The sequence below is a fragment of the Ornithorhynchus anatinus genome, chromosome 12 (genome assembly GCF_004115215.2).
Source record: "Ornithorhynchus anatinus isolate Pmale09 chromosome 12, mOrnAna1.pri.v4, whole genome shotgun sequence".
NCBI lineage: Eukaryota > Metazoa > Chordata > Mammalia > Monotremata > Ornithorhynchidae > Ornithorhynchus > Ornithorhynchus anatinus.
In genome coordinates this window covers 24,494,287-24,519,958 of record NC_041739.1, presented here as the reverse complement: position 1 = coordinate 24,519,958, position 25,672 = coordinate 24,494,287, and the positions used below count along the sequence as shown (strand labels likewise).

Genomic DNA, 25,672 nt, shown 5'->3' with positions numbered 1-25,672 from the left:
TCCAGCCAATGGATAATATCCAGCCAATACGATGTCATTTTTGAGGGGAGGTATTTAATATCATTGTGCTTTCAGGTATTTTTCTTATTTCAAACGATGGATCGATGCAACATAGTTGGAGTTTTTCAGTGCTCACTTTTGATTTAAGAGCATTCAACAGCTGTCAGGTTCATTAGTACAGTGCCTCCAGCATTTAGTACAATGCCTGGCACATAGTAAGCACTTAACAAATACCATAATAATTATGACACTCTCACCTGAATTCTTCTCTGCTGTGTATCACAGGTTCTTCTCATTAGAGGATAATGCCTTGTAATGGCTTTTCATTTCCTTCCAACACCAATTATCCTTCCTCTCTGTCAGAACAGTCTTCAGAGTGCTAAGCAGAGGCCTGCTTCCAAGGCACCAGTTCCACGAGGGCCCTGAGCTCTGGAAAGCCATTAGCTTTGCTCCCAAAGCTCTTTTGTCAGGGCAGGTATCTGGCTACCTTTACCTCAGACCCAGAAAGGAGCCAGAATTGGCACCAAGAGGTCAGTTCCTTTTCTGTCCCCTTGCTGGCCCCCAGAAGCCCCTAGTCCATTCCAGTGCTTCCTCATGCCCTCATCAGTTCTGAAATAGGGCCAGGATTTCTTCTAGTCCCTACTCCCCACTTTCTAGAGATTAGAGAAGCAGTGTGGCTCAGTGGAAAGAGCACGGGCTTTGGAGTCAGAGGTCATGGGTTCGAATCCCTACTCGGCCACTTGTCAGCTGTGTGACTTTGGGCAAGTCATTTAACTTCTCGGTGCCTTAGTTACCTCATCTGTAAAATGGGGATTGAGACGTGAGCCCCATGTGGGACAACCTGATTCCCCTGTGTCTACCCCAGCGCTTAGAACAGTGCTCTGCACATAGTAAGTGCTTAACAAATACCAACATTATTATTATTATTATTATTAGTAGTAGTAGTAAAGATCAGCCATCCCATCAGTCTCACCTCCAGCCCCCACATACTACCCCCATTAGGCCAGTCCACCTAACCATCACTCCACTTCCCAGCGCAGCATAAAGTCACAGTTCTGGTTCTGCCCGCAACTCTTGCTTGGGGGAAAGCAGTTGCAGCAGCATTAGAGAAGGCAGTCCAGGAGAGGAAGGTAAGTACACTCTTCCCTCCTCCTCCTTCTCTTTACTTCTTTCCCCTTCCATCTCCTCATCCCACTCTCCTTCTCCTTCTCCCCATCCCTACCCTTGGTTCCCACTTCACCCTCCTCATCCTTCCCTCATTCATTTTCTTCTTCCTCCTGCTCCCTCTGGCCTTTCTCTCTTCCACTCATCTTTATCTTCTTTCCCTTGTCTTCCTTTCCCTTTCCCTTGTCCACTCTCCTTCCTTTTCTCCTCTTTTCCTTCCTCTCCATGGGTCCGGGCTAGGGTGGTCATTCACCCAAATTTATGCTGGACAGTCAGTTTTATAGCTAGTCTGATCCCTCTTCAGCACTAATATGGCACCAGCTGCCTTTATTTCTGGTATTTTTATTTAAACCTGCACCTGTCCCCCAGCACCTCCTCCCCTCCCACACACACCATCAGTGGCCAAGTCTCTAAGTGAGTGGGGCAAAGAAGAAAGGGAAAGAAAAAAAGGGAAAAGGGGGCAAAAAGGAAGGAAATTTTCTTCCTCTACTCACTGGCTTCTTCCTATTGCATATGTCCCACCTCCACAATACCACACCCAAATTTGCCCTGGAAACAAAGAAAAAAGTTGGCATCCCTGTCCCCTTCAAAGAACATAAGAAAACACCAGATTGTGCTGCCATTTTCAATTTTCTTATCCAACTGGCTCATCCTGCTGGTTCCAATTCTTTAAACACAGTAAGAAGATATGCATGAAAGGAAAGGGTTAGAGCTCCCCTGAAAAATCAAAAGATTCAGAGGCCAGAAAGGAAAATAACATTTGTGGCAGAATTTTTTTAAAATGAGTTTCTCTCCATGATGGACATTTTACTAAAAGCTTTAAATAAAATGTGTTATTTTATGCATATAGTATGAGTCTAAAGCTCAAGAACATAGAATAAGGTTGATAGTTTTATATTGCATTACTCTAAATAAAGGAGGAATTGTTGCTGACATCACCTTAAATATACCGCATATTGACATGTTTTTGAAGGAATTACTGTTGTATGGCACAAGTCAAAATCAAATTTAGTTCAATCAACTGCAGTATGTATTTTAAAAGCAGGGATACATTATGATACAAATATTTGAAAGAGCCTCTATCAACGTCCCTTTTTGAATGCCCAAATTTTGGTGCAGCATTTAGCTGAGGCAAAAAAAAATCCTAAGATGTATGAATGCATCCATAAGGACACATTACACTGTAATTGGCCAACAACTGCTACCTCAGAAAATACAAAATACAGAACTTACATCTTAGATATTCAGCCTTAAATGTATAAACCTATAAAAAAAGTCACTAGTATTTGAACATAAAAAGAGAAAAAGGGAGAGGAACAAAAACAAAAGAATTAAGTCAAACACACTATAAACTGAATTCAGACTTGGGGATTTTATAGGGAGTTAATCCAATATAAGCTAAATTTGATTTTCAAATTCTATAGTATTTGATTTCTTTCCTAAAACTAGTTTATGCTCAATCCCAGAAGTTTTTCTTTCAATGATAAACTACAATTCTAAGTAGAATTTTTATTCAAGTAGGAGTTCTGGTGGTTTTATTTTATTTTTTTAAGTATTTATGAATTGTATTTGTGATTTTACTCTCCCTAAACATTACTTTTGACTTTAACACTGTTAGGACAAATGTAAGAACCAAAAGATGGCTAGTTAAAACAAGCTCCATTTAAAGCCATTCTGCATTAAATGGTGCCTGATTTTAATGCACCACAAAAGAGCACACAATGGCATTTTGAAGTAAAGGAGGCTCTTGAGACTGATGGGACCTATTTCAGATAGCATGGTTCCACCTCTTATAGAATATAACAAATAAGAAAGGCAGACATGCTTTTATGACTTTTTTTCACAATGCCAATAACATAAAATTGGACTAATCTTTATTACTCTTTGGTAAGGGAAACAAAAACAACAAAGATATAAGGAATGAACAGAAGGAAGCACACTGAATTTTAGACCCCCAAATGATACTTAAGAATAAAAATTGTGTTATACTGACTCTCAAAATACTCTAAATGGAGAAACGTTCATAGCAGCTCAACTGCCCTCTAATCTCTGGATAAAGAGACAGATGACAATATAGCATCAAAAGGATTCTCCAGATTCGACAGTGGAGGGGGCAACTTTACGATAAAGCAGAGAATCTAAATAAACTGTACTAGATCTTCAGACAAAAAGACATTTAACAAAATCTAAGAATGATGGACAGGATTGGGCATCATGATCAGGCTGGTAGATTAATAGAGCATAATAAGAAAACATTCACAGACTTCAGCATGACAGAAGCTTTGTACTTTATAAAGGAAATTTAAACGATAATGACAAAAGGCCATGAAGGATCAAATGTGGCTTTATAAAGATTGATCAAAGATCAAAAAAATTCAAAAATTAAAGGAAAAATGTTGCATGAGTTATGGCTTGCAAGCAAAGGCCAGTAAGAAAAAGAAAAGGAGGCAAACTAAAATGTCAAGAAAACGTGTTGTAGAAATGCATCAAGGAGTTCAGAAACAAGGCAAAAAAGAGAAAGCTATAGAATATTGAGCTGGTGAGAGAATAATAATAATAATGTTGGTATTTGTTAAGTGCTTACTATGTGCAGAGCACTGTTCTAAGCACTGGGGTAGATACAGGGTTATTATGTTGGTATTTGTTAAGCGCTTACTATGTGCAGAGCACTGTTCTAAGCACTGGGGTAGACACAGGGGAATCAGGTTGTCCCACGTGGGGCTCACAGTCTTAATCCTCATTTTACAGATGAGGGAACTGAGGCACAGAGAAGTTAAGTGACTTGCCCACAGTCACACAGCTGACAAGTGGCAGAGCTGGGATTCGAACTCATAAGCCCTGACTCCAAAGCCCGTGCTCTTTCCACTGAGCCACGCTGCTTCCCATGTGAGGCTCACAGTTAACCCCCATTTTACACATGAGGTAACTGAGGCCCAGAGAAGTGAAGTGATTTGCCCACAGTCACACAGCTGACAAGTGGCAGAGCACAGCTGACAAGTGGCAGAGCCAGGATTCAAACCCATGACCTCTGACTCCCAAGCCCTGGGTCTTTCCACTGAGCCATGATGCTAGAAAGACAGTGAAAATAAATGCAAGAGTGAGAGATAGGAGATTCAATACTACCAAGCCTCAGAAGCAGTGAAATGATATTCAAGGGGAGTAGCACATTCAAACCCAGTCATTTTTTAATAGTATCTGTTAAGCATTTACTGTATGCACTGTACTAAGTGCTGGGGTAGATACAAATTAGTCCCTGTCCCAGATGGGGCTCGCAGTATTTATTCCCCATTTTACAGTTGAGGTAACTGAGGCGCAGATAAGTTAATTGGCTTGCCCAAGGTCACAGTGCAGACAAATGGTAGAACAAGGTTTAGAACTCAGGTTCTTCTGACTCCCAATCCCACGCTCTATCTACTAGGCCACACTGCTTCTTTAGGACATGCTCTTCCAGTAGCTCCAGACTGTAAGCTTGTGGTGGACAGGAAACGTGTCTACCAACTCTGATGTACTGTACTCTCCCAAGCACTTAGTACAGTGCTCTGCACACAATAAGTGTTCAATAAATGGAGAAACAGCATGGCCTATTGGACACAGTACAGGCCTAGCAGTAAGAGGACCTGGATTCCCTTATAAAACTTCAATTAGTGTAGCTTTAAAAGTTCATCAGTCAGTTTACCCAAATGGATGCAAAGCTTTATCAAGTAAAAATTGGATATAGCTTTTTGACAGCATCACCTAAATTCCAAAATATAAAAAAGTAAATTATAATGGCTCAAATATGGATAAATAAAATTTGTCCTAGGTCATTTTTTTAATCTTAGAAAGTCCAAACCACATTATAATTTGATCCTTATTTTTCTAATTACCAATAGGATAGGGCTTTGCTTAGTAACCAGCTTGTATACAGCATTGTTGAAATTCTCAGAGTACAAAGTTTTGAGAAATTGCAATAATCAATAAATAGAAATGATGAAGCAGGCCACAAGATAAACAAAAATAAAGAAAAATGGGGAGGGGAAACTTTGAACATACTAACATTCAATGGCATTTACTTAGTGCAGAACACGGCACTAAGCCTTGGGAGAGAACAGTACAACAGAGTTTGTAGACATTCCCTGTCTGCATGGAGCTTGTAGTCTAGAGGAGGAGACAGAAGTTAAAAGAAGTGACATGCTTATGAACAGACATGACATAATAAAGACTTTGGGGAAGCTCTCCTGTATTCATCAGCTTTCATCATAAAAAGGCAGAAGCCACACTATATTGGATATACCTTTGCACAGAGTAAGCACTCAATAACTCTGAGTGAATGAAAGAATGAAAATGAATAAGAACTTTCTTTAAGTATAAAAGCTGAGATACTACCAAAGAAATCCCCTTCCTTTTCCCCACACCCAATATCTCCAAAGGTTGTTTATCATCTGGGTTTCTGCATTAAACTAGGCCCACTAGGGGTTGGACCATGGAAAATGAAAAGATCACGCTGACACCATGTTTCAGAAGGAATGACGGCCCAATTCCATAACAGCATAATTGATCTTAAATCCCTTGTCCAGAGGGACTTTTCCATATTAGATAGCTACTTTTGCTCTATTTTGGCAGTAAAAATTACCAACTAGGAATACCTAGGTCTGTGAGTGAGGGTAAACTGGTGTAGACATAATTAAAGTGGTTGTGTGTGAGGCTGATTGTGACTGTGGCTACCTTGAAGATTCCTTAAATCAAGATGTTTCAACTGAAGCAGCAGCATGGCCTAGTGGAAAAAGCATGGGAGTAGAAGTCAGAAGATCTAAATTGTAATTACAGCTCTGTCACTGGTCTGCTGTGAGATCTTGGACAAATCACTTTCTGTCTTGAGTTGCAAAATGACAAGATATCTGCATTCCCTGATTCCTTAGGCTCTATGCTCCATGTGGGACAGCGACTGAGACCAATCTGGTTTTCTTGTACCCATCCCAGGGTAGAGCACAGTGTTTTGGTATATAGGAAACACTTCATAAATTCTATAATTAACTGTTCTCCTCTTTTACCTGGCTGTAATTGTTTGGCTGTTTACACTAGTTACCCGTCATCTGAATTTGAAGTCAAGCAACTCCCTCCCCGCTGACATGGAATCTTTGCACCCGCCTTCGTTGCAGTTAATGAAAAACGAGGAACTGAATTTCCTGTCTTCTGATGCTTTACAATGACATTTAAATGTGGAAGTTTGTTATTTCTGGATACTTGCCTCTTTATTATTTTTATTTAGAAGTAACATGAATTCAGTTGCTACAACAAAACGAAGTGCACTTCACTTGTTTGTTGTCAAATGCAGATAAAAGGAAAAGAAAAAAGAACAGTTTAAATGTAAAAGCCACCTTCTCCCTAACTGCTGAACCAGCTCATACAATAAAATGAATAATTAACTACTTGAAACTTCACATGTGCAAAGCACTGCAAGCAGACCAGTGGCATTTTCACTTCAAATTTGTATAGTCTTTAGTCAATACACTTCATCTGCATTTCTAACACCTGCTTCAATGAGCTGTAAAGTACCCTGTTATCTGCAAAATCTTCTTTCATCTATGTACTGTCCCTCTATCCAAAGGAAATTCACAAGATGGCAGATAATTATTTAGTTTAAAAGATATACAGGCATTCTCATGATCTGTGAAAGGCATTTTCCTTTCATATTTTTTTAATTGAAAGATCATTTTTTAAAAGGAATCCCTCTAATTGATACTGTCATACTTTTGGAGCTTTCTTTCTTCAGTGTTAATAATAATTTCACCCAGAAAAAAAAAACAACTTCTCACTATCCTAAAAATATACTATAATGCATTTAGAGAATGACAGAATATGCATTAATGGGCTATTAATGCATGCCTCAAGTGTACTGGGAGACTGAAAACTGTACAGAGAGACTTAAACCATTCCTGAAGTGTACCAATAGTTCATTAGTGCATACCCCCAAAATTCCTTCTTAAAAATTTCATGAAAAATCGCACATCTCTAGTTCACATATAAAGGTTTGTAAACAAAATGAGCTAGTTTATGCACAATATACATCTCACTCTATTTTATATGTAAATGTATATTTAAACATATGTGAATACGAGAAGCAGCGTGGCTCAGTGGAAAGAGCACGGGCTTTGGAGTCAGAGGTCATGGGTTCGAATCCCGGCTCGGCCACTTGTCAGCTGTGTGACTGTGGGCAAGTCACTTAACTTCTCGGTGCCTCAGTGACCTCATCTGTAAAATGGGGATTAAGACTGTGAGCCCCACTTGGGACAACCTGATTCCCCTCTGTCTACCCCAGCGCTTAGAACAGGGCTCGGCCCATAGTAAGCGCTTAACAAATACCAACATTATTATTATTAATACATACTTGCAGACTAATGTTTCAAGCAATTACAGATGTATTGTGCATGCCTGAGAAAGAAGTTGGGGAGTAGAAATAGAAAGAGATACACACACCCAAGCAACCACAAGCAACCACATACACAATCAGTCACTGAACATTCACACTCCTAGAATTTGCTACATTTACTCTGACGAACTTGATGTTGAATCAAGCAGCAGTGGTGATGGGAGGAGGCAAAATTAGTATTATTGGTATTATATTTGTTAAGCACCCACCATGTGACAAGCACTGTTCTAAACACTTGGGTAGATACAAGTTAATGAGGTTGAACATAGTCCCTGTCCCACATGGGGCTCACAGTTTAAGTAGGGGGGAGCACAGCACTGAATCCTCATTTTACAGATGAGGAACCTGAAGCACAGAGAAGTGAAATGACTTGCCCAAGATCACACAAGAGGGAACCAACAGAGAACAGGTCCTCTGTCTGTCGGGACCGTACTCTTTCCACTGGGCCACACTGCTCCCCTAATGAAAGCACTGCAGCTCCAGCAGTTTGCCAGAGCCAACCCAAATATAGCTAGTCAAATCTCCCAACTCCCAATTCCCACAGAAGTCGGTACAAATAATCAGTCTTCTCTTGCCTGCATTGCTCTTACTCCACTCAATGAGGCTCCGCTCCTCAGCCATTAGCTGTCCAATTTTCCCGATCCAGCACTCACATAACCTGCACTGTGAATTTTGGCCAGTCAGAACAATGGCAGTGACATTAAGCAGCTCTTTCACTTACCTTACCTATTATTTGTAACTGCTCTGGCCTGCTCCTCACCAAGATCATCTTTCTGGGAAACTATTATTTGACGTAAGCAGGTGTGTGTGCTTCAGTGACTATATGAGGAGTTTTTAATCTTTCTCTATGTCTCTATGTAATTGGGTGTGTCTGTGTTTGTATAAGTGATTCCGTGTGTGTACGTGTGTATACGCAGCAACTCTATGGTAGGCTGGTGTCAAGGGGAAGGCTCTGCCACTTGCCAGCTGTGTGACCTTGAACAAATCACTGTGTTTCAGTTTCCTCATCTGTAAAACCGGGATAAAATACTTATTCTCTTTCTCTATTAGACTTTAAGTCCTATGAGGAGAGGGGCTGGGTCCCATTTGATTTTCTTGTACCTACCCCAGTGCTGAGCACAGAGCAAGAGATTAATAGATACCATCATTATTAAGTAGTTTTGACTCTGGGATGGCAACTTTTATCAATTTACATTAAATTGATGAAACTAACTTCACATATATAATTCAGTCCAATCCACTAAAAAAAAAAAGTACCATTAAAAGCAGCCCAAGAAAGTAAGAACTGTCATTTCTAATAATGGCTGTAATTTTCAGGTGGACCTCTAATTGCCAATTTGGTTAAGGAGTTGATTGGTAGTGGGGCAGAAGATGAGTGAGGAAAAAACACTAGTGATTTAACCTCTAGTATTCCCCTAAAGACAAACATTTGTCACCTTGACAGCAAGGTGAAAGGTTTGCAGCTAGCATGCTTATAACAGGGCTATCCTGTTTCTCTTCACCCTGGGGACTTCTGATTTCTGGATGGGCATTAGCTGAACAGATGATGCTGATGAGCAACATGAAGGAAATGGGGAAGAAAGGCCAAGACCTAGCAAACTCACAAGCTTCCAACTGAAATGTTGCTTTGGAAAAAGGCCCCGAAGGTTTCACATTTTCTGATGTTCTTATAGACATTTGACTTTAGGCAAGAGTAGACAACCTTATAAATTATCAACTAAACACTCATTGTCAAGGGTTATTAACAGCATGGTTCACATTACTAATAGTTAACAGTCTGTCATGATTCAGATATCCTGGGTATGATATTTCTATTTCCAATATAAACCTCTAATTTCCAGGGCTTATAACTCTAATGTAAAAATTTGCTGCAGGCTGAAACTCGGCGTAAAAATGAGTCTGATTTTTATTCTTGATGAATACACATAACTCCAATTAGCATTAATGTGATTACGCCCATGCATCAAAAAAGAGTTATAGGACCCCCATCTTAGCCTAAGAGCAAAATTGCCCGCACTGTTTTCAAAAGTAAAATCACAAGGGCTGTTTAGAAGTTAAAGATGTTTCAGACGCTGAAGCTGTTCATTTCAGAGGCACTTTAGTACTCATGTGACGTTAGGAATTACAGGCATTTCTGAGCTCCTTTGATGAATGGAATTTTAAAAGTGATTAGCCCATGATTCAAACTTATACTTTCACTTTGAAAAATATCTAAGGATAAATGGCAAATTCAATGTTTAAAAAAAAAAAGATCATCACTCCAAGTGCTTTCCCATTCCTTTTGAATATTTATACAGCACCCGATCATTTTGGCCTTTAGGCACTTGATTTAAAGCAAGAACAGAATTCTTTGGAGAAGAGTGTAAGGTTTATCCGGACAGTAAAATCAAACACCTGCAACAAGGAAAGGGAGCAGGAAAAAGCAGAGGATGGACAAAAGAGAGGGTATTCAAATAGGACAGAGCGTCCAGGGGAGGGCCGTTGAAGGAGAGCCAAGTGGGGATATTTAGTCTTCATTTAAAGAGACCTTACAACATGCTTTTAGTATCTATATTGTGTCTCAGCTAATGCCCCGAACTGATCTGGTCTTCCCAGGAGTCCCTGGGTCTTGAGATAGTCTGGACTTGCCAGGGTTCCTTGGCAGAAAGCCCTGGGTTGATCAATGCCAATGGAAAGAGATAATAACCACATCACTTGACCTTCTATTTACAACTCCTTCTTTCCAGGCAGGGTAAGTGAAATACAGAGAGCAAGCTGAAGCTTTTATGTGGTGTTGTGCCCTTTGGCTCTCAGGTATGGCCACTTATTGCTAGGCCAGTTTTTAGTTTATGGTTATGCCTTGCAGCCTGGGGACTCAGCGATATTTCTGCTTCAAGAATGTGTGTGTGTGTGTGTGTGTGTGTGTGCATGTATGTGTACTGGTGTAAGAAATGTATGTGAAAGTTATTTGACAGAAACCCCAAAAGTCTCTTCTACCCTCCCACCAAGGAGACTGACTTTGTAGTAAGACATACTGTAAGAACACTTTACAGCAGTCATCCTGTCATCACTTAATTTTTGTCCAAGGTACCTGAACATTTCAGAGAACATTTTAAAACACTGGTATGCTTTTAAGGCATTAGCTAGCATGCCAAAGCTAATTTTCCCTCTTGCCAAACTATCACTGCAAAATAGTAATCCATTCAATAGGGTAAGAAGTCATTTCCCAAAACTTATCAAAGAAGCCAGAGAAACAACTTGTTTTTCGGTGAAGGGGCGGGGAAGGGGGAAGGTGGAGGAGGGGGGTGTCTTTCATTTTTTTAAATGCTATTTGCTAGGTGCTTACTATGTGCCAGGTACAGTACTAAGTGGTGGGGTAGATAGAAGCAGCATGGTGTAGCGGATAGAGCACAGGCCTGGGAGTCAGAAGCTCATGGGTTCTAATCCCAGCTCCACCACTTGCCTGCTGTATGACCTTAAGCAGGTCACTTCAGTTTTCTGTGTCTCAGTTCCCTCGTGTGTAAAATGGGGATTGAGACTATAAACCCCTTGTATGACAGGAACTGACAACGTGATCTGCTTGTATCCACCCCAGTACTTACTAGAGTGCCTGGCACACAGTAAGCCCTTAACAAATACCACAATTATTATTATTGTTATTATTACAAGCTAATCAGGTTGGACACGGTCCATGTCCCTCATGGGGCTCAAAGTCTTTTAAAGCCCATTTTACAGATGAGGTAACTGAAGCACAGAGAAGTTAAATGACTTGCTCATGGTCACACAACAGACAAGTGGCAGAGCTGGGATAATAATGTTGGTATTTGTTAAGCGCTTACTATGTGCAGAGCACTGTTCTAAGCGCTGGGGTAGACACAGGGGAATCAGGTTGTTCCACGTGGGGCTCACAGTCTTAATCCCCATTTTCCAGATGAGGTAACTGAGGCACAGAGAAGTTAAGTGACTTGCCCACAGTCACACAGCTGACAAGCGGCAGAGCTGGGATTCGAACTCATGACCTCTGACCCGTGCTCTTTCCACTGAGCCACTCGGGACCTCTGACTGTGCTCTTTCCACTAGGTCATGCTGCTTCTCAAACTTCTAGCAGTGAATTGCTATCTAGAACCTAGAAAACCATCCTGAAGAGCACAAACTCAAATTTTGCAGTTTTAAGCCATTATATCAACTAGGATTAAAATCTGATATTTTTTAAATTCAAATTTTAGGACTACATTAGTCTTCTACTTTATTCCATCATCACAAAACACACCGCATCATGAATTTAACAATTAAATATCTTCACGCATATTACTGTGAGTTAAGCAATGACAAGACTAATAGGTTCCATATACTGCACTACTAAATGCTGAGTTATTATTAATAATTGATCTACCCAAGAGAATCTAATCATCATTACCTGTAGTATTTGTTGAGTACATATTGTTTGCTAAGCACTGTATTAGGTGCTGGGAATGATATAATCAAAGTAGAAGATGGGTCCCTGCAGAAATGGAATACTACACTAGAGATGGGAAAAGTCCCAAAGGACAATACTGTACTAAAATGGAAGTATCTTTCATTGAAACTCACCAACCTTAAAACAGGCATGTCAACCATTCCAGTTGATGGGCAAGGTATGGTTTTATTTTCTTTTGAAGGTCACATTTTTAAAAAGGTGCAAATTACTAATGCTATTTTTAAAATGATGAGTGATCTATTATTATTAAGTAGGTCAAAAGGAAACAAAATTAAGACAGCTCTATTCTCTAATTCCTTGCAATATTATTGGTTGGGCTCCTGGGTGGGCAGAGACTTTAGTGAAACATTAGGAGGGAGAAAAGGCAGGAAAGGGAGAGACAGAGGAAAATATGACAGGTGTTTACATATGTGGGTACACACACAGAGACACACACATGCACACACACACTCATCCTTACACATTTAGGCCCCTTCAGCCTCTTTCTGCCTTACATTTCTACTTAGGTTGGCTTCATTCTGCAAAGTTAGGCAGATAGGTGAGAAGAACAGAGCCTCTCAAGGCTTGCACCTGGAACTGCTGTATCTATTTTTTCCCCAACTTCGCACCAGAGCAGAGCTATGGCTAGTGAGTCAAGTGCTGTAGACTCCCCAACACACCTCCCCACCGGAGAAGTTAGTCTGGGGTATCCTGAGCTCTCAGCCCTGGACCATCCCTGGCCCTGAGCCTGGACTTCAACCAAATAGATGCACTGGCCATTATTTATATAGACGTAAACCCTCTTTTATAAATGTGTTGGCTAAGCTTCAGAGTTTTTTCCTGACACGGCCCTTCTTTCAAAGCTAAAAGGGAATGGCTAATGGAATATGTGCATATATTCATGTTAAGAGCATGAAAGCGACAATGAACTCAATCTATTAATTTTTTTTAAGTAGAGTTTTCTTTAGCATTCATTTGGAACCAATTCATTGGGGAGAAAACTGACAAATGTAAATCCTCTGAAACAATACTCAATAACAATTTCCAGCTCCATGTTGAAAAAAGAAAATAGTTGAAAAAGCACTTTTTGAGAAACAGTCTTAAAGAATTGGATCTCTCTGGGTTCTAAAACAAATCCCAACATAAATAAGACTTGAAACACGAAAACCATGTAAATAATATAGAGTATCATATTTGTATGAGAACTGCTTATAAAATCATCCATTTAAACTTCATTTGAAAAGTCAAATGTCAGGATAATAAGAACAACTGTGGTATTAAGTATTTACTACATGCCAAGCACTATACTAAGATCTAGGGTGGATACAGGATAATCTCAAACACAGTCCCTGTCCCACATAGGGTTCACATTCTAAGTAGACAGGAGATCAGGAATTAAGTTGAAGAAACCCAAGTCCAGAAAATTAAATAATTTGCCCAAGGTCATTCAGCAGGCAGGTGGTAGAGGCGGGATCGGAAAACAGATCCCGTGTTTCCCAGGCCTGCGCTGTTTCCACTATATCACAATACTTCCCAGAATAGTACAAATGTTCAGAAAATCAATCTGGTAGAGCTGCTTCAAAGCCACCACAAAGGGTAAAATATTTTCCAGAAAAATATTTTCAATCACGTAAAATTTGATGACAAAAGAAAACTGAATAGAACCGTCAGGGGCGTACCAAGACTCTACCGCACAGTACAACAACAGTGCCATAAAGCATGGCATTTTGTTTTGTTTCCTTCAGGGCAGAGAATGTGTCTGCTAATGATGTTGTACTCTCCCAAGCAATGAGTACAGCGCTCTGCACTTAGAATGTGCTCAATAAATACCACTGATGATTAAAAAAGGGGAGAAATTGCAAGAGGTTTGGGGTCCAAAAATGTAAATTGAGATACCATTAGGTTCAATTGATGGATTTCATAGCACAGTACAATGATCTCTGACAAACTGATTTCTTCTGCTCTACATGGATGCATTAATTTGGTATATATGTTACTCTGTTAAAACTTCAGGATAATATAACTGTCAACAATATACAGGCCTTCCTTCCAGATGACACCATGGCCATGGTTCCCAGTAAGCCCTTGGCACACCACACCTTCCTCTATCTTCTCTGTGCCGCTAGGCTTCAGGTTTCTGGATAAAATGCATGTCTCTCATACTACCATATAAATTATTTGACGCTTCAGTCCTGTTCTTAAAGTAAATAGCATATAATTGCACCCTCATTGTGGGCGGGGAAACATGCCTACCGAACCCTAACAACAGTAAATTTTTGTTGTTGCCAATATAAATGTCAGGAATGGAGAAGCAGTGTGGGCTAGAGGATAGCACAGTGGCCTGGAAGTTAGAACCTGGCTGCTAATCCCGGCTCCACCACTTGTCCACAGGGTGACCTTCAGCAAGTTATCTAACTTCTCTGTGCCTCAGTTACCTCAACTGTAAAATGGGGATTAAGATTGTGAGCCCTATGTCATGGTATAGTGGATAAAGCACAGGCCTGAAAGTCAGAAGGTCATGGGTTCTAATCCCAGCTCTGCCACTGGTCTGCTATGGGACCTTGGGCAAGTCACTTCACTTCTCTGTACTTCAGTCACCTCATCTGCAAAATGGGGATTGAGACTGTGAGCCCCATGTGGGACGGGGACTGTGTCCAACCCAATTTGCTTGTATCCATCCCAGTGCTTAGTACAGGGCCTGGCACATAGTAAGTACTAAACAAATACCATAAAAAAAGGAATACAAGGCACTAGAAAAATGTAATGGAGAAAATGCCAAAGTCACATGAAAGTAATAATCAGAGGTAAAGCTCTGGGAAAGAGGTACGTTTGGCTTTGCCTGATTCGGTCACCCAAGCGATTGACTTAAAGATGCAGATACCTGACAGACACCTTAGGTGCGGGGAAACATCTATTGATGCCTGTTTTCTTGTTTTGATGTCTGTCTCCCCCCGCCCCTTCTAGCCTGTGAGCCCGTTGTGGGCAGGGATTGTCTCTCTCTGTTGCTGAGTTGTACTTCCCAAGCACTTAGTACAGTGCTCTGCATAGCTAAGTGGAAAGAGCACCGGCTTGGGAGTCAGAGGTCGTGGGTTCTAATCCCAGCTCCAGCACTTGTCTGCTGTGTGACCTTGGGCAAGTCACTTAACTTCTCTGTGCCTCAATTATGTCATCTGTAAAAATGGGGATTAAAAAAATGTGAGCCCCATGTGGGACAATCTGATTACCCTGTATCTACTCCAGCGCTTAGAACAGTGCTCTGCACATAGTAAGCACTTAACAAATACCATAATTATTATTAATTTGACTGGAAGGATTTTTTTTTCCACCCAGAAGCAGCTGACTCTATAGAGTTTGTCTTGAATGCTTGGCTGTTTGGGGTTTCAGAGCAATACTGGAGCTCTCTCACTTAGCTCAGTTTTATTTCTCCTGGTTAACAGGCACCCGTCACTCCCTACTTAAGATCCTATTTATGATCACCCAATTCTCCCACAGTGTGGGGGTTGCATTCTTATAAATTCCTGAATTAAGGAAAATTTGCATTGTAGTAAAGTGTCCATCTGTCCATCTGCCCCCTACCACGCACGCACACACAAACACTTTTCTTCTGACACCCTGCAGTGTGCAGTAGTCAAAAAGGCTTATACTGCTGGACAAAAGCTTCCCAATTCCCCAACCGCATTCTAGTCAAAATGCAGAGTGAAAACATATGTTCTGGTAGAACTGAGTATATATATGATAGGTAACTGGGACAAGAAGCACCCAAAGTCCCTGCTTATCAGAAGTGCCTGGAAGAATCTAGCATGATGAACATAGTCCGGAGATTCAAAAGGAGAAAGGCTGTCATTGTTAGGCTAACTATTAAGGGAAAAATCCATTCAATTTTCCAATTTTAAATCCTTTTTGTAAATCCAATTACATGTCTTTTCTTGTGCCATCTTCCCTTCTCCTTTATTCCCTGATGAAAAGGACTAAACACTTCACAGCTTATTGCAAAACTTGACCCAAATTCTCCAGTCCTTAATCACATTTCCATGATTTTCTTGTTTACACATATTTATATTTTTATGGCAATACTCTGTCCAGAGTCCCAAGTAGTATCCTGCCTCTGACTTACCAGAGTCCGATAGAGGGAGCTGGTAATATGATGCTTTTTTATAGCACAAACTGCATTAGATTTCCTTTGCTGTTATATCATGTTGCAAGCTCATATCTTTCTGACTGTTCATTATCACTCTACTCCCTTTTGTCATAACTCCTTTCCAAGTGCTTCCAATTCCTATCAAATATCTGTGTTTGGATTCATTTTTCACAAAAGCATTAGGCTGCATCTGTTCACTTTGTGGTTTCCCATCTATATTTTTAACCTTTCTAGGTCCTTTTCTATCATTTTTCTCCATCCCTACTTAGCAATACAATACTAACTATGCAATAAATTTCAAGTTATTTAGTTCCCCAAATTATTAATGAAGATCCAGATTACAAATACCTAGCAAACCCCCAAAATAACTCACTAGTCCAAAGCTTCTTCACACTTATTTGTGTTTGTTGATCAGTGTACAGTGGTCATATATCCAGTATTTTTTTTTTCATTTGACATGTCTTGAGATACTTGAATCTTTATTAAAAATGGGATGTTATTTTATAGCTCTTGTAAGCCTTTCACTTTCTAGTCTTGTAATTCTATTATGAAAAAAGGCCATTAACCTAGTCTTGCATGATTTGTTCTTTCTGCTCCTGGGTCCATGATCCTCTGGATATTTGCATATCATTTCTGTTAATATTTCTTATTTACTGGTAATACTTGCAAATTAGGTTACTAGAGATCAAACCTAAATAGTAATTGCCCAATCATTCTTCTATGCTCGTCCCCATTTCACACTTCAAATGAATATAATTTTATTTGAAGTAATTACATTAATGTCATATGTAATGCACTGAAATAGCAACATCATTACTTTTGCAATCAAGAACACCGATTCTATTTTTTTTTGATCGCATCATGCCTCTGTGAAGAAGTATTGGTAAGGCTGCAAACCTAGGCATACATATGAAAACATTCTGCATATGTGAAAAGAATGAGTTAGGGGTCACTTGGTGGGAGTTGTTAACAATTGTTAATCAATCTAAAGTGGTCATATTCTAGGATATGACCACTTTCTATACTGACACTACAATCAAGTGAGGTGCCTTACACTCTTAATGCTATTTTTCATATAATTTCATGTGGCAGACCACATGATATTCACTATTACTATCATTGAGCACAATTCTCCCAGAATTTTAGGTTTAATGGCCTGGGATATGAGGTGAAGGAGGGAATAGAGATGTATGTGTGTGAGGCCTGACACCAGGTTGAGGGCTTAAAATCAATCATATATACTGAGTGCTTACTGTGTGAAGAGCACTGGGCTAAGCACTTGAGAGAGTAAATACAACAGATTTGGCAGATATGTTCCCTGCCCAACAGTCTACTCCTTAGTAGTAAGACATTTTCAGATGCACTAATTCCTTCAGATAATTAAGGAGCTGTTTAACACAAATTACACATACATTGTGTGTACTCTAAATACTCCACCAGTGTTTAACTTCAGGCAGACTAGATTTCATTATTATATTACCACTATTAACACCCCATCACTCTCAGTGTTGAGTGAAGAACTGGAATTTATTCAACCCAATGATTTTTTCAAATTTTGGAGTTAAACTGAATTCCTGCCTTTGCTTTTTAAATGCATCATCAATCAATCAGTCATATTTATTGACTGCTTACCTTTCAGGGCACTATACTAACAGCTTGGGAGAGTACAAAACAACAATGTAACAGACACATTTTTTACCGACGATGAGCTTACAGTCATCTTTTAAAAAGATCCTTCTGACTTCCATTTATTGATATGTTCCCATTACACAGCTCATTTTCTCATCAGGCAATGGATGAATACCTTTAAAGATAGCCTAATTTTTGAGCAAAAGCCATTTTTAGAAGAGATCCACCCAGATGGTCAAATTCAGACAAAGTCAGGTTTTCACAGGAATTGCAGTAAGAAAAGGTTCTTCTCAGTCTAAGACTATAAGACCCTGTCTTGATTGTTTTAGGGTTTAAACCTGACCAACTGATGCAAATAAATGACATAGAAACTAGACTGAAACAGAGAAGCAACATGGCCCTGTGGATAAAGCATGGGCCTGGCAGTCAGAAGGATCTGGGCTCTAATCCTGGCACTGCCACTTATCTGCTGTGTGAGTTTGGGCAAGTCACTTAACTTCTCTGTGTCTCAGTTACCTAATTTGTTATATGCGGATTAAAAGTGTCAGTCCCAAGACCGTCATGGACTGCACCCAACCTGATTAGCTTGTATCTACCTCCTTCTTAGTAGAGTGTAAGCACACAGTACGTGCTTAACAAATACCATTAAAAAAGCCCAAGAACAAAAAATACTCAACTTTTTATAGGATATTTGTTAGTGACATTTTTAACAGCTTCTTGTGTGCAGAGAATGTCTACCAACCCTTGTACCATACTCTCCCAAGTCCTTAGTACAGTGCTTTCACACAGCAAGCACACAATAAAAAGCACTGATTGATTAAAAAGCCAAGTTCAATTTATTCCAAGAATGCAAATGCAATGTCTCTTAAAAGTGCTGAACATTTACCAAAGTGCTACATATGTTGGACAAAAGTCTAAATATCATCATCATGATTCTTAACAGGGTGACAAAGAAGCACCATTTGGGACTGGGACTGCATCCAACCTGATTAACTTGTATCTACCCCAGTGCTTAAAACAGTGTTTGCCACATAGTAATTGTTAGAACTTAAAAAGCTGGACATGGAAACAGCAAAGCATGGTTCCTAGTACTCACTGGAGTCCAAATCTTGTAAAAAAAAAAAAAATAATAAAATGACCTCAGGCACCCAATCACATATACCTGAATTACGATGACCAGCTTTCAGAAATTTTGAGACCCTCAAAAGTGAAATTTGAAATATTTTTTCATATGTTACAGAGTTTCCAATGTTTTCTACATAGATTAGTTTTTGAGAGAACACTACAAATGCACACAGGCAGGAACATCATCACTAATAATAATAATAATGATGATGTCATTTGTTAGGCACTTGCTTTGTGCCAGGCACTGTACTAAGTGCTGTGGTGGCTACAAGCCAATTGGGTTGGGTACAGCCCCTGGCCCACGTGGGGCTCACAATCTCGATCCCCATTTTCCAGACGAGGAAACTGAGGCACGGAGTAGTGAAGTGACTTACCCAAGGCCACATAGCAGACAAGTGGAGGAGCTCAGTTAATATTTACTAAGTGCCCACTAGGTCCTTGCCAGCACAGAAGAAGTTTCTGTAGTGGGTGTGATTCAAAATGAAGAAGAGTGAATCCACATGGTCATGCATTTCAGGAAGTCTTTTTACAAATACCAAAGGAAAGATGGTTGATTTATATTTTAGCTGAATGAGTGAATGGTCAGGTGTTACCTCAGTTCCAGGATATTTGAAAAATGAATAAAAATAAGGATGAAAATACATGGCATTTGTTAATGGGTAATAAAATACCTTCAGTCAATTGGCTAGTTCCACAATACTAGATTTCTTTAAATGGTAATGAAATCATTGATAAAAAAAATCCATCACTATTAAAAGAAAAAAGTTGGCTCAGCCTCTACCAAAAATTAGATTTGTAAGTTGCTGGTCATTCCCATAATTTAATCTATGTCACAAATTTGCAAGAAAAATGGACACCGTGACTAATGCATTCACTTACTGCCCAAGTCCTGACAGGCAGTGTAAAGCATAGGCTGTTAAAATGGAATAGGTAAAAATTCCATATGTTTTTATTAACAAAGACTTTTTATATTTAGGATGATTATATTTTAGATAGAGGTCCTATTAGAATAAATCTGAAATGAAGTTATCACAATACTTGTCTTACTGAAAAGGTTGCTGTGCTTACCTCAAATACTTCCACACTCTCAGACACAACACAAACACAGGACATTTGCATAAGTACAGCATACGCAGATATGAAGATTTATTTAAAAAGGAAGTCCTTAGGGGAGCTTTTTCAGATAGTATTCTTCATTTAGTACCTTCTCCCTCAAATTATATTAAAAACTTAGCAATGTCTCTGAAAAATTATTTAAATGGAGTATGTGGGCAGGAGAAGAAGTTTGCTCTGGACCCTGAGACACAAATTCTGGTTGCTTCTCCCCTCTTACCCCTTACATGGCACTTTATTGGGTCAGCTATTAAACAAGAATGTAGTAGGCTAGGGAGCTGGGGAGTGGGAAGGGCTAGATGTAAGGGAATGGGGTTTGGAAGGAAAGCTTAAAGCCCAGGATACTCCTGGCACCAGGAGTTTGGAATGTACATATTAAGAACTACCTAGGCTTCCAATGCTCATGCCCCGACCTCCACAATAGTCCAGGCATGTTCAAAATCATGCCACATCTGGAGTGGATCTGAGCACCACTCTAGACTCTAAGCTCCTTCTAGAGAAGAATCAGGTCTACCAACTCTGTTGTACTTTCCCAAGAGTGTAGTACAGTGCTATGAACATAGTGAGTGCTCAATCATTACAACTGACAGAATTATTCACACTTAAAAAGGAGCTCAAATACTTTATACTCCAAATGTCACTGCCCTAGGGGCTATTATGATAGACCTGTTCCTAGAAGGGAGTCTAGAGAGCAGTGGATATGGGTGTTCTCCACAACCCAGTTTTTTAGAACACCCATTTTTTTCCCCTAAGATTTTTCAATGCAGTGCAGAATGCGCCCAATAACTTCATTTTCAGCTCTCATCACAGTTCTCTGGAAATAGTAAGGGGTACTATCTCTGGATTGGGCCTTCTGAGCTAGGTTTGACCAAGTTTTATTTTTTTACCCCAGAGAGGCATTAAACAGTAGAAGACCACTACTTTTGGATGTTTTGCCAAACCATATCCAAGCTTCAAAGTTATTGCTAATCTTTTCTAAATCCATTAATTTTTGTTTAGATGCAATCCCTCTAGACTGTAAGCTCACTGTGGGCAGGGAATATGTCTACCAACTCTCGTGTTCTAATAGTACCCAGCGATTTCACTCCAATTTCAAAAAGGTATATTGCTCAAATCATAGATGAAGAAGTCTAAATATTTAATTCTTGGTGATCTGGTTTGCCAACCCGTGGAAGGGATGTGGGGCAGATAATAGCCACTTTGGCTTTTGATTGCAGAGATGAATGGGGTGAGAATTCCAGATTGAGCACTTCCCTCCTAGTGGACCAATGGCTTCTTTAAATCTGGAAACGGCTCTCCATGCCTTGGCTTTCCAAGGTGGAAGATCCTGACAGCTTCCTTTAGGATGAGGAATTCTGACATCTCCCACTAACTTGAAGTCCTCTACACTGTAAGCTTGTTGTGGGCAGGGAATGTGTCTGTTATATTGTACTCTCCCAGGCAGTTAATTCACTGCTCTACACAGAGTAAGTGCTCAATAAATACAAGTGACTGACTGACTTGAATGAGTACAAAGGGCAACATGGCTGCCTGTTCCTTTCTCTTTCTGTAAGGCTGATCGTCATTTCTATGATTCTATGATTGTTGCTTCTATGCGAGAAGCAGTGTGGCTTAGTGGCAAGAGCCCGGGCTTGGGAGTCAGAGATCATGGGTTCTAATCCCGGCTCTTCCAACTGTCAGTTGTGTGACCTTGGGCAAGTCACTTAACTTCTCTGTGCCTCAGTTACATAATTTGTAAAATGGGGATTAAGACTGTGAGCCCCACGTGGGACAACCTGATTACCTTGTATCTACCCCAGTGCTTAGAACAGTGCTTGGCACATAGTAAGTGCTTAACAAATACCATCATTATTATTATACTCTCCCAAGCACTGAGTATAGTGCTCTGCATGCATTAAGGGCTCAATAAATACCACTGACTGATTGACGCAAACAGAAGAAACTGTTTTCAGAGAAATAATTTTGGTTGTCAATACGCATATATACCATAAGAATATAGAAAATGCCACAGTAAGTCAAGCATTCCGTTTCTGATGGTAGAGACAAAGAAAGGGTGTTTGGAAGAACAATATGACAGTTGTCTTATCCAAGATGATGGTAATCATCCATCCCCAGGGTTAGGGATGTATCAATACCCTCTAAGTATCCATTATAAGCCTCTGATCCAGGGATTTATACAAATCCCTTTTGTGAACTATTGATATTTTTTGGCCTGCAAAAAATACCAAGTTAAAAAAAACCTAAAACATTCACAATTGCAAAAAAATTTGATACTGTGTAAACAATAAAGCTGAATTTTCACATATCAACTTCTAAGTCATATTTCTCCTACAAATTCCCTTAGAACAACTTTCCTCTTAGGTATTGTGATTCAAACAGAAGGCTATGAATTTGTGAATATTTATCTAATATTTTGATGATTGAACATCATCCAACTTCTACAATAATACACATGTATGCAACACAAGGATGTCATTTTAATTTCGGCATACAAACTTTGACATTTACTAAAGCACTCCATTAAGGGCACAAATTACCTGAGATAATTTAGAAAGACTTATCTGGGTTGGACTTTTGCTAATGTCATCTTCAAATTAAATTCTATATAGGCATGTAAAAATTCATTTCAACATTCGAAAACTGAAAAAGCTCAGACTGCATCAAAAATGTGTGGTCTAAATTAAGCTTTCTAATAACTTTTCTTCAGAGTTCATCCTTTTGAACAAAGGTACTATGAATTTCTAATTCAGTTCTCTGAATTCCCCAATTTTGTATTTCAAAAATGTCCTTCCCTTTGGATGTGTTGATAGTAAAATGTGAATCTGTTGAATCTGTGTTACCATTTTTGCAAAGCATTCGCATTTTTTAAAAGCAAAAAGTCTGATAGCCAACCACCCTGAATGACTAGAATGCTATCCGATTTTATTAAAAACCCATCAAGGGAGAAAACTCAAATCACTTATTATGCTCCACAATTATTGTAAACCAAACTACTTAAATGAGAGGAGATAATGACATTAGCTTCTCAACTTAAAGCAATCCTCTATGGCATGATTCTAAAATATTCTCTTGGTCTGAAATTTATGTAAATTGAATTCATCTATCATTAGTTATTACCAGCCCAGCTACATAAAAAACAGTTTTCTGAAACAATTAGTTTTTTAAAAAAACACTGTGTTTTAATTAGACTTGGGATATTATTAAACTCACGATAAATGTGTACAATGCTTTATTTTGCACCCCCAGCTGCCTGCAAATCACAGGAATGTTTAAAAAAAACCATCAACTGAATCTCTCCTTTTCCTTTTTAACAAAATTAATCCAGTAAATAACACCCTCTTAAGACTCCCTGATAGGAACACCTGAAGACCACTCACTCACAACAGGTCATAGGTTAATTTCCCCTTAGAAATTTTCATGATATATAGATGTTTTCTATTGTATGAAACTAATTACCAAATTACCTGAAGAAATAACTTGACCCCCGTATACCTTAAAAGTTGATGAAAGCTTCCGACAATTATCACAGGAACAACAAAAGATCAACTTTAGAAGTGTTCCTTTTCGTGAGAACATTAAAAACAGCATCTTTATTAATTTGTGTGTGCTAATTAAACAGAATTTATATTAGCTTTCAGTTCTGCTGCCTCAAATTTTCTCCACTTAGGCCTCTGAGAGGGCTGTAAGACAATCTTCATCACATCCAATGAAGTAGGGGTCTAGAAAATACTTTGGGTAGCACAGATTTACTTGTCCTTCATGTTTTTCAAGGACAAGGATTAGTACATCTATCTGGATCTCTTAGCTTATTATGATAATAATAAAATTATGGCATTTGTTAAGCACTTACTATGTGCCAAGCAGTGTTCTAAACGCTGGGAGTAGATACAAGGTAATCAGGTTGAATATAGTTCCTATCCCACATGGGGTTCTCAGTGTTAATCCCCATTTTGCAGATGAGGCAACTGAGGCACAGAAAAATTAAGTGGCTTGCCCAAGGTCACGCAGTAGACAATTTCATTCATAAATAAATGAATTCAAATTTAGACCTATCCTATGTAAAGACCTTCCCTCAAATGGTTGGTCTCCATTTTTAAAAGGAAAAGAAGGGAACTTAAAGGAAATCCAAACCCTTAACACATAATTATCTTAAAGAATTACCCATGCTAAAAATAGCCTTACCAAAAATGAAAATATGTCATTGACCTCATTACAAATATCTGCTAAACCATGACAATAGAAGACACTAGAAAGCTACGGCATTATCACTATTTATAAAATTTAAGTAGGTGAGCATAACTTGCATGAGTTTCTTTTCTACAAGCATTTATGCCAAATCCCTATATACATACTTGTGGGTCATACTCTGTGTGTGCTTATTATATACTGTTCATGTTTGTCCACAACAGAAAATGCAGTTAAGACACATAGGTAAAGGAACAGCAATCCATTTTTTAAAAAAGGATAGTAATTTCTTACTTAGGCTCTCAAAGCAACTAATACAACAATAATTTTATTTTTATTCATTTGTAAATCAACCTCTTTTAACTGCTTATGGGAAGTATGAAATATAGAAAAGCCTGCCTTTTAAGTAATTTTCACACATTTGACAAAATTTCAGGAATATAAATAAAATTATTTAACTAACAGGGGAACAATAAGCCACCATTCTTTGGCAGTTTTTGAAAACCCTTAATAGTAAATCAAATTTTTCAAGAACTCTCATTTTTTTAGGAACCATTAAAAAAATGCAATTCAGTAACCAATTCAACTTTGTTAAAAGCTTCCCTTCTTCATAAATAGATTTTGGTTTGCTTGTATGAAAAGCCAAATTGGTTTAGGTTTCTCTCTCTCAATCTTTTTCAGATTATTTTGTAAAAACCTTCCCTCAAAAATATTTCCAGATTTTCAAACATCTCCCTAAATATTTCCTCAACATCTGTGGATTATTTTCTAATAATAATCCTCCCTCCCCCATAGTTTCCTCAAAAGCACCAAAAACAGGGGCTTCATTGACAGTGAAACATGCAAAATAAATGACATGTCACCAAGTAAATTAGCATTCCCTTTTCAACCAGCTGGGTCATGTTTCCTTTTCAAAATCCTTGGCCCCTTGATACAAAGTAATAGTAATCTAATAGACCTCATTAAATGATCAATATATTGACACAGCCCTATGAGGCGAGTCTTGTATAATAATTGATTCTTTTTACCCATTAAATGGAATATAAAACTCACACACCTAAATTATACTATGGAAGATCAATTGTCCTCATTTATGAACTAATTTTCTTTAGTGCATGTAACTTAAAGAGAAGCATTTTAACAGAACAATAAAATATATCCAATTTCCATCAGCTCTTCCAAATGAGTAGATTATATGTTGACCTCTGCCAACTTAAACATTTAATATTACTTACCAAAAAACTTCCAAAGGCTGAATTAAATATAGCAGCTGCCTAGAGAGAGAAAGAAAAAAACATTGACTCAAAGTAAACAGACACAAGACTGATATTCACTCTTCTCTCTCACTCCACAACCTTGAGACACCCACCCACCGTTTGGCAAAGTTAGTCACCGTTTATAAAAATTACCAGTGGCCTGTACTTTGCAGAGATGGGTAAATTCCCGTTTGGGAACTCAGACATATCGAGACTCA

General features: G+C 38.9%; 1 protein-coding gene across 4 annotated transcripts in view; it reads right to left on the bottom strand.

The window, feature by feature from the left end:
• Positions 1-25,672, bottom strand: part of SLC10A7 (solute carrier family 10 member 7) — a 167,355-nt gene that overhangs the window by 84,898 nt on the left and 56,785 nt on the right. For all 4 annotated transcript variants that reach the window (XM_029076823.2, XM_016227925.3, XM_001511226.5 and 1 more), the window contains one exon: positions 25,434-25,472. In XM_029076823.2, the coding sequence (XP_028932656.1) occupies positions 25,434-25,472 (39 nt within the window). The remainder of the gene's footprint in view (positions 1-25,433; positions 25,473-25,672) is intronic.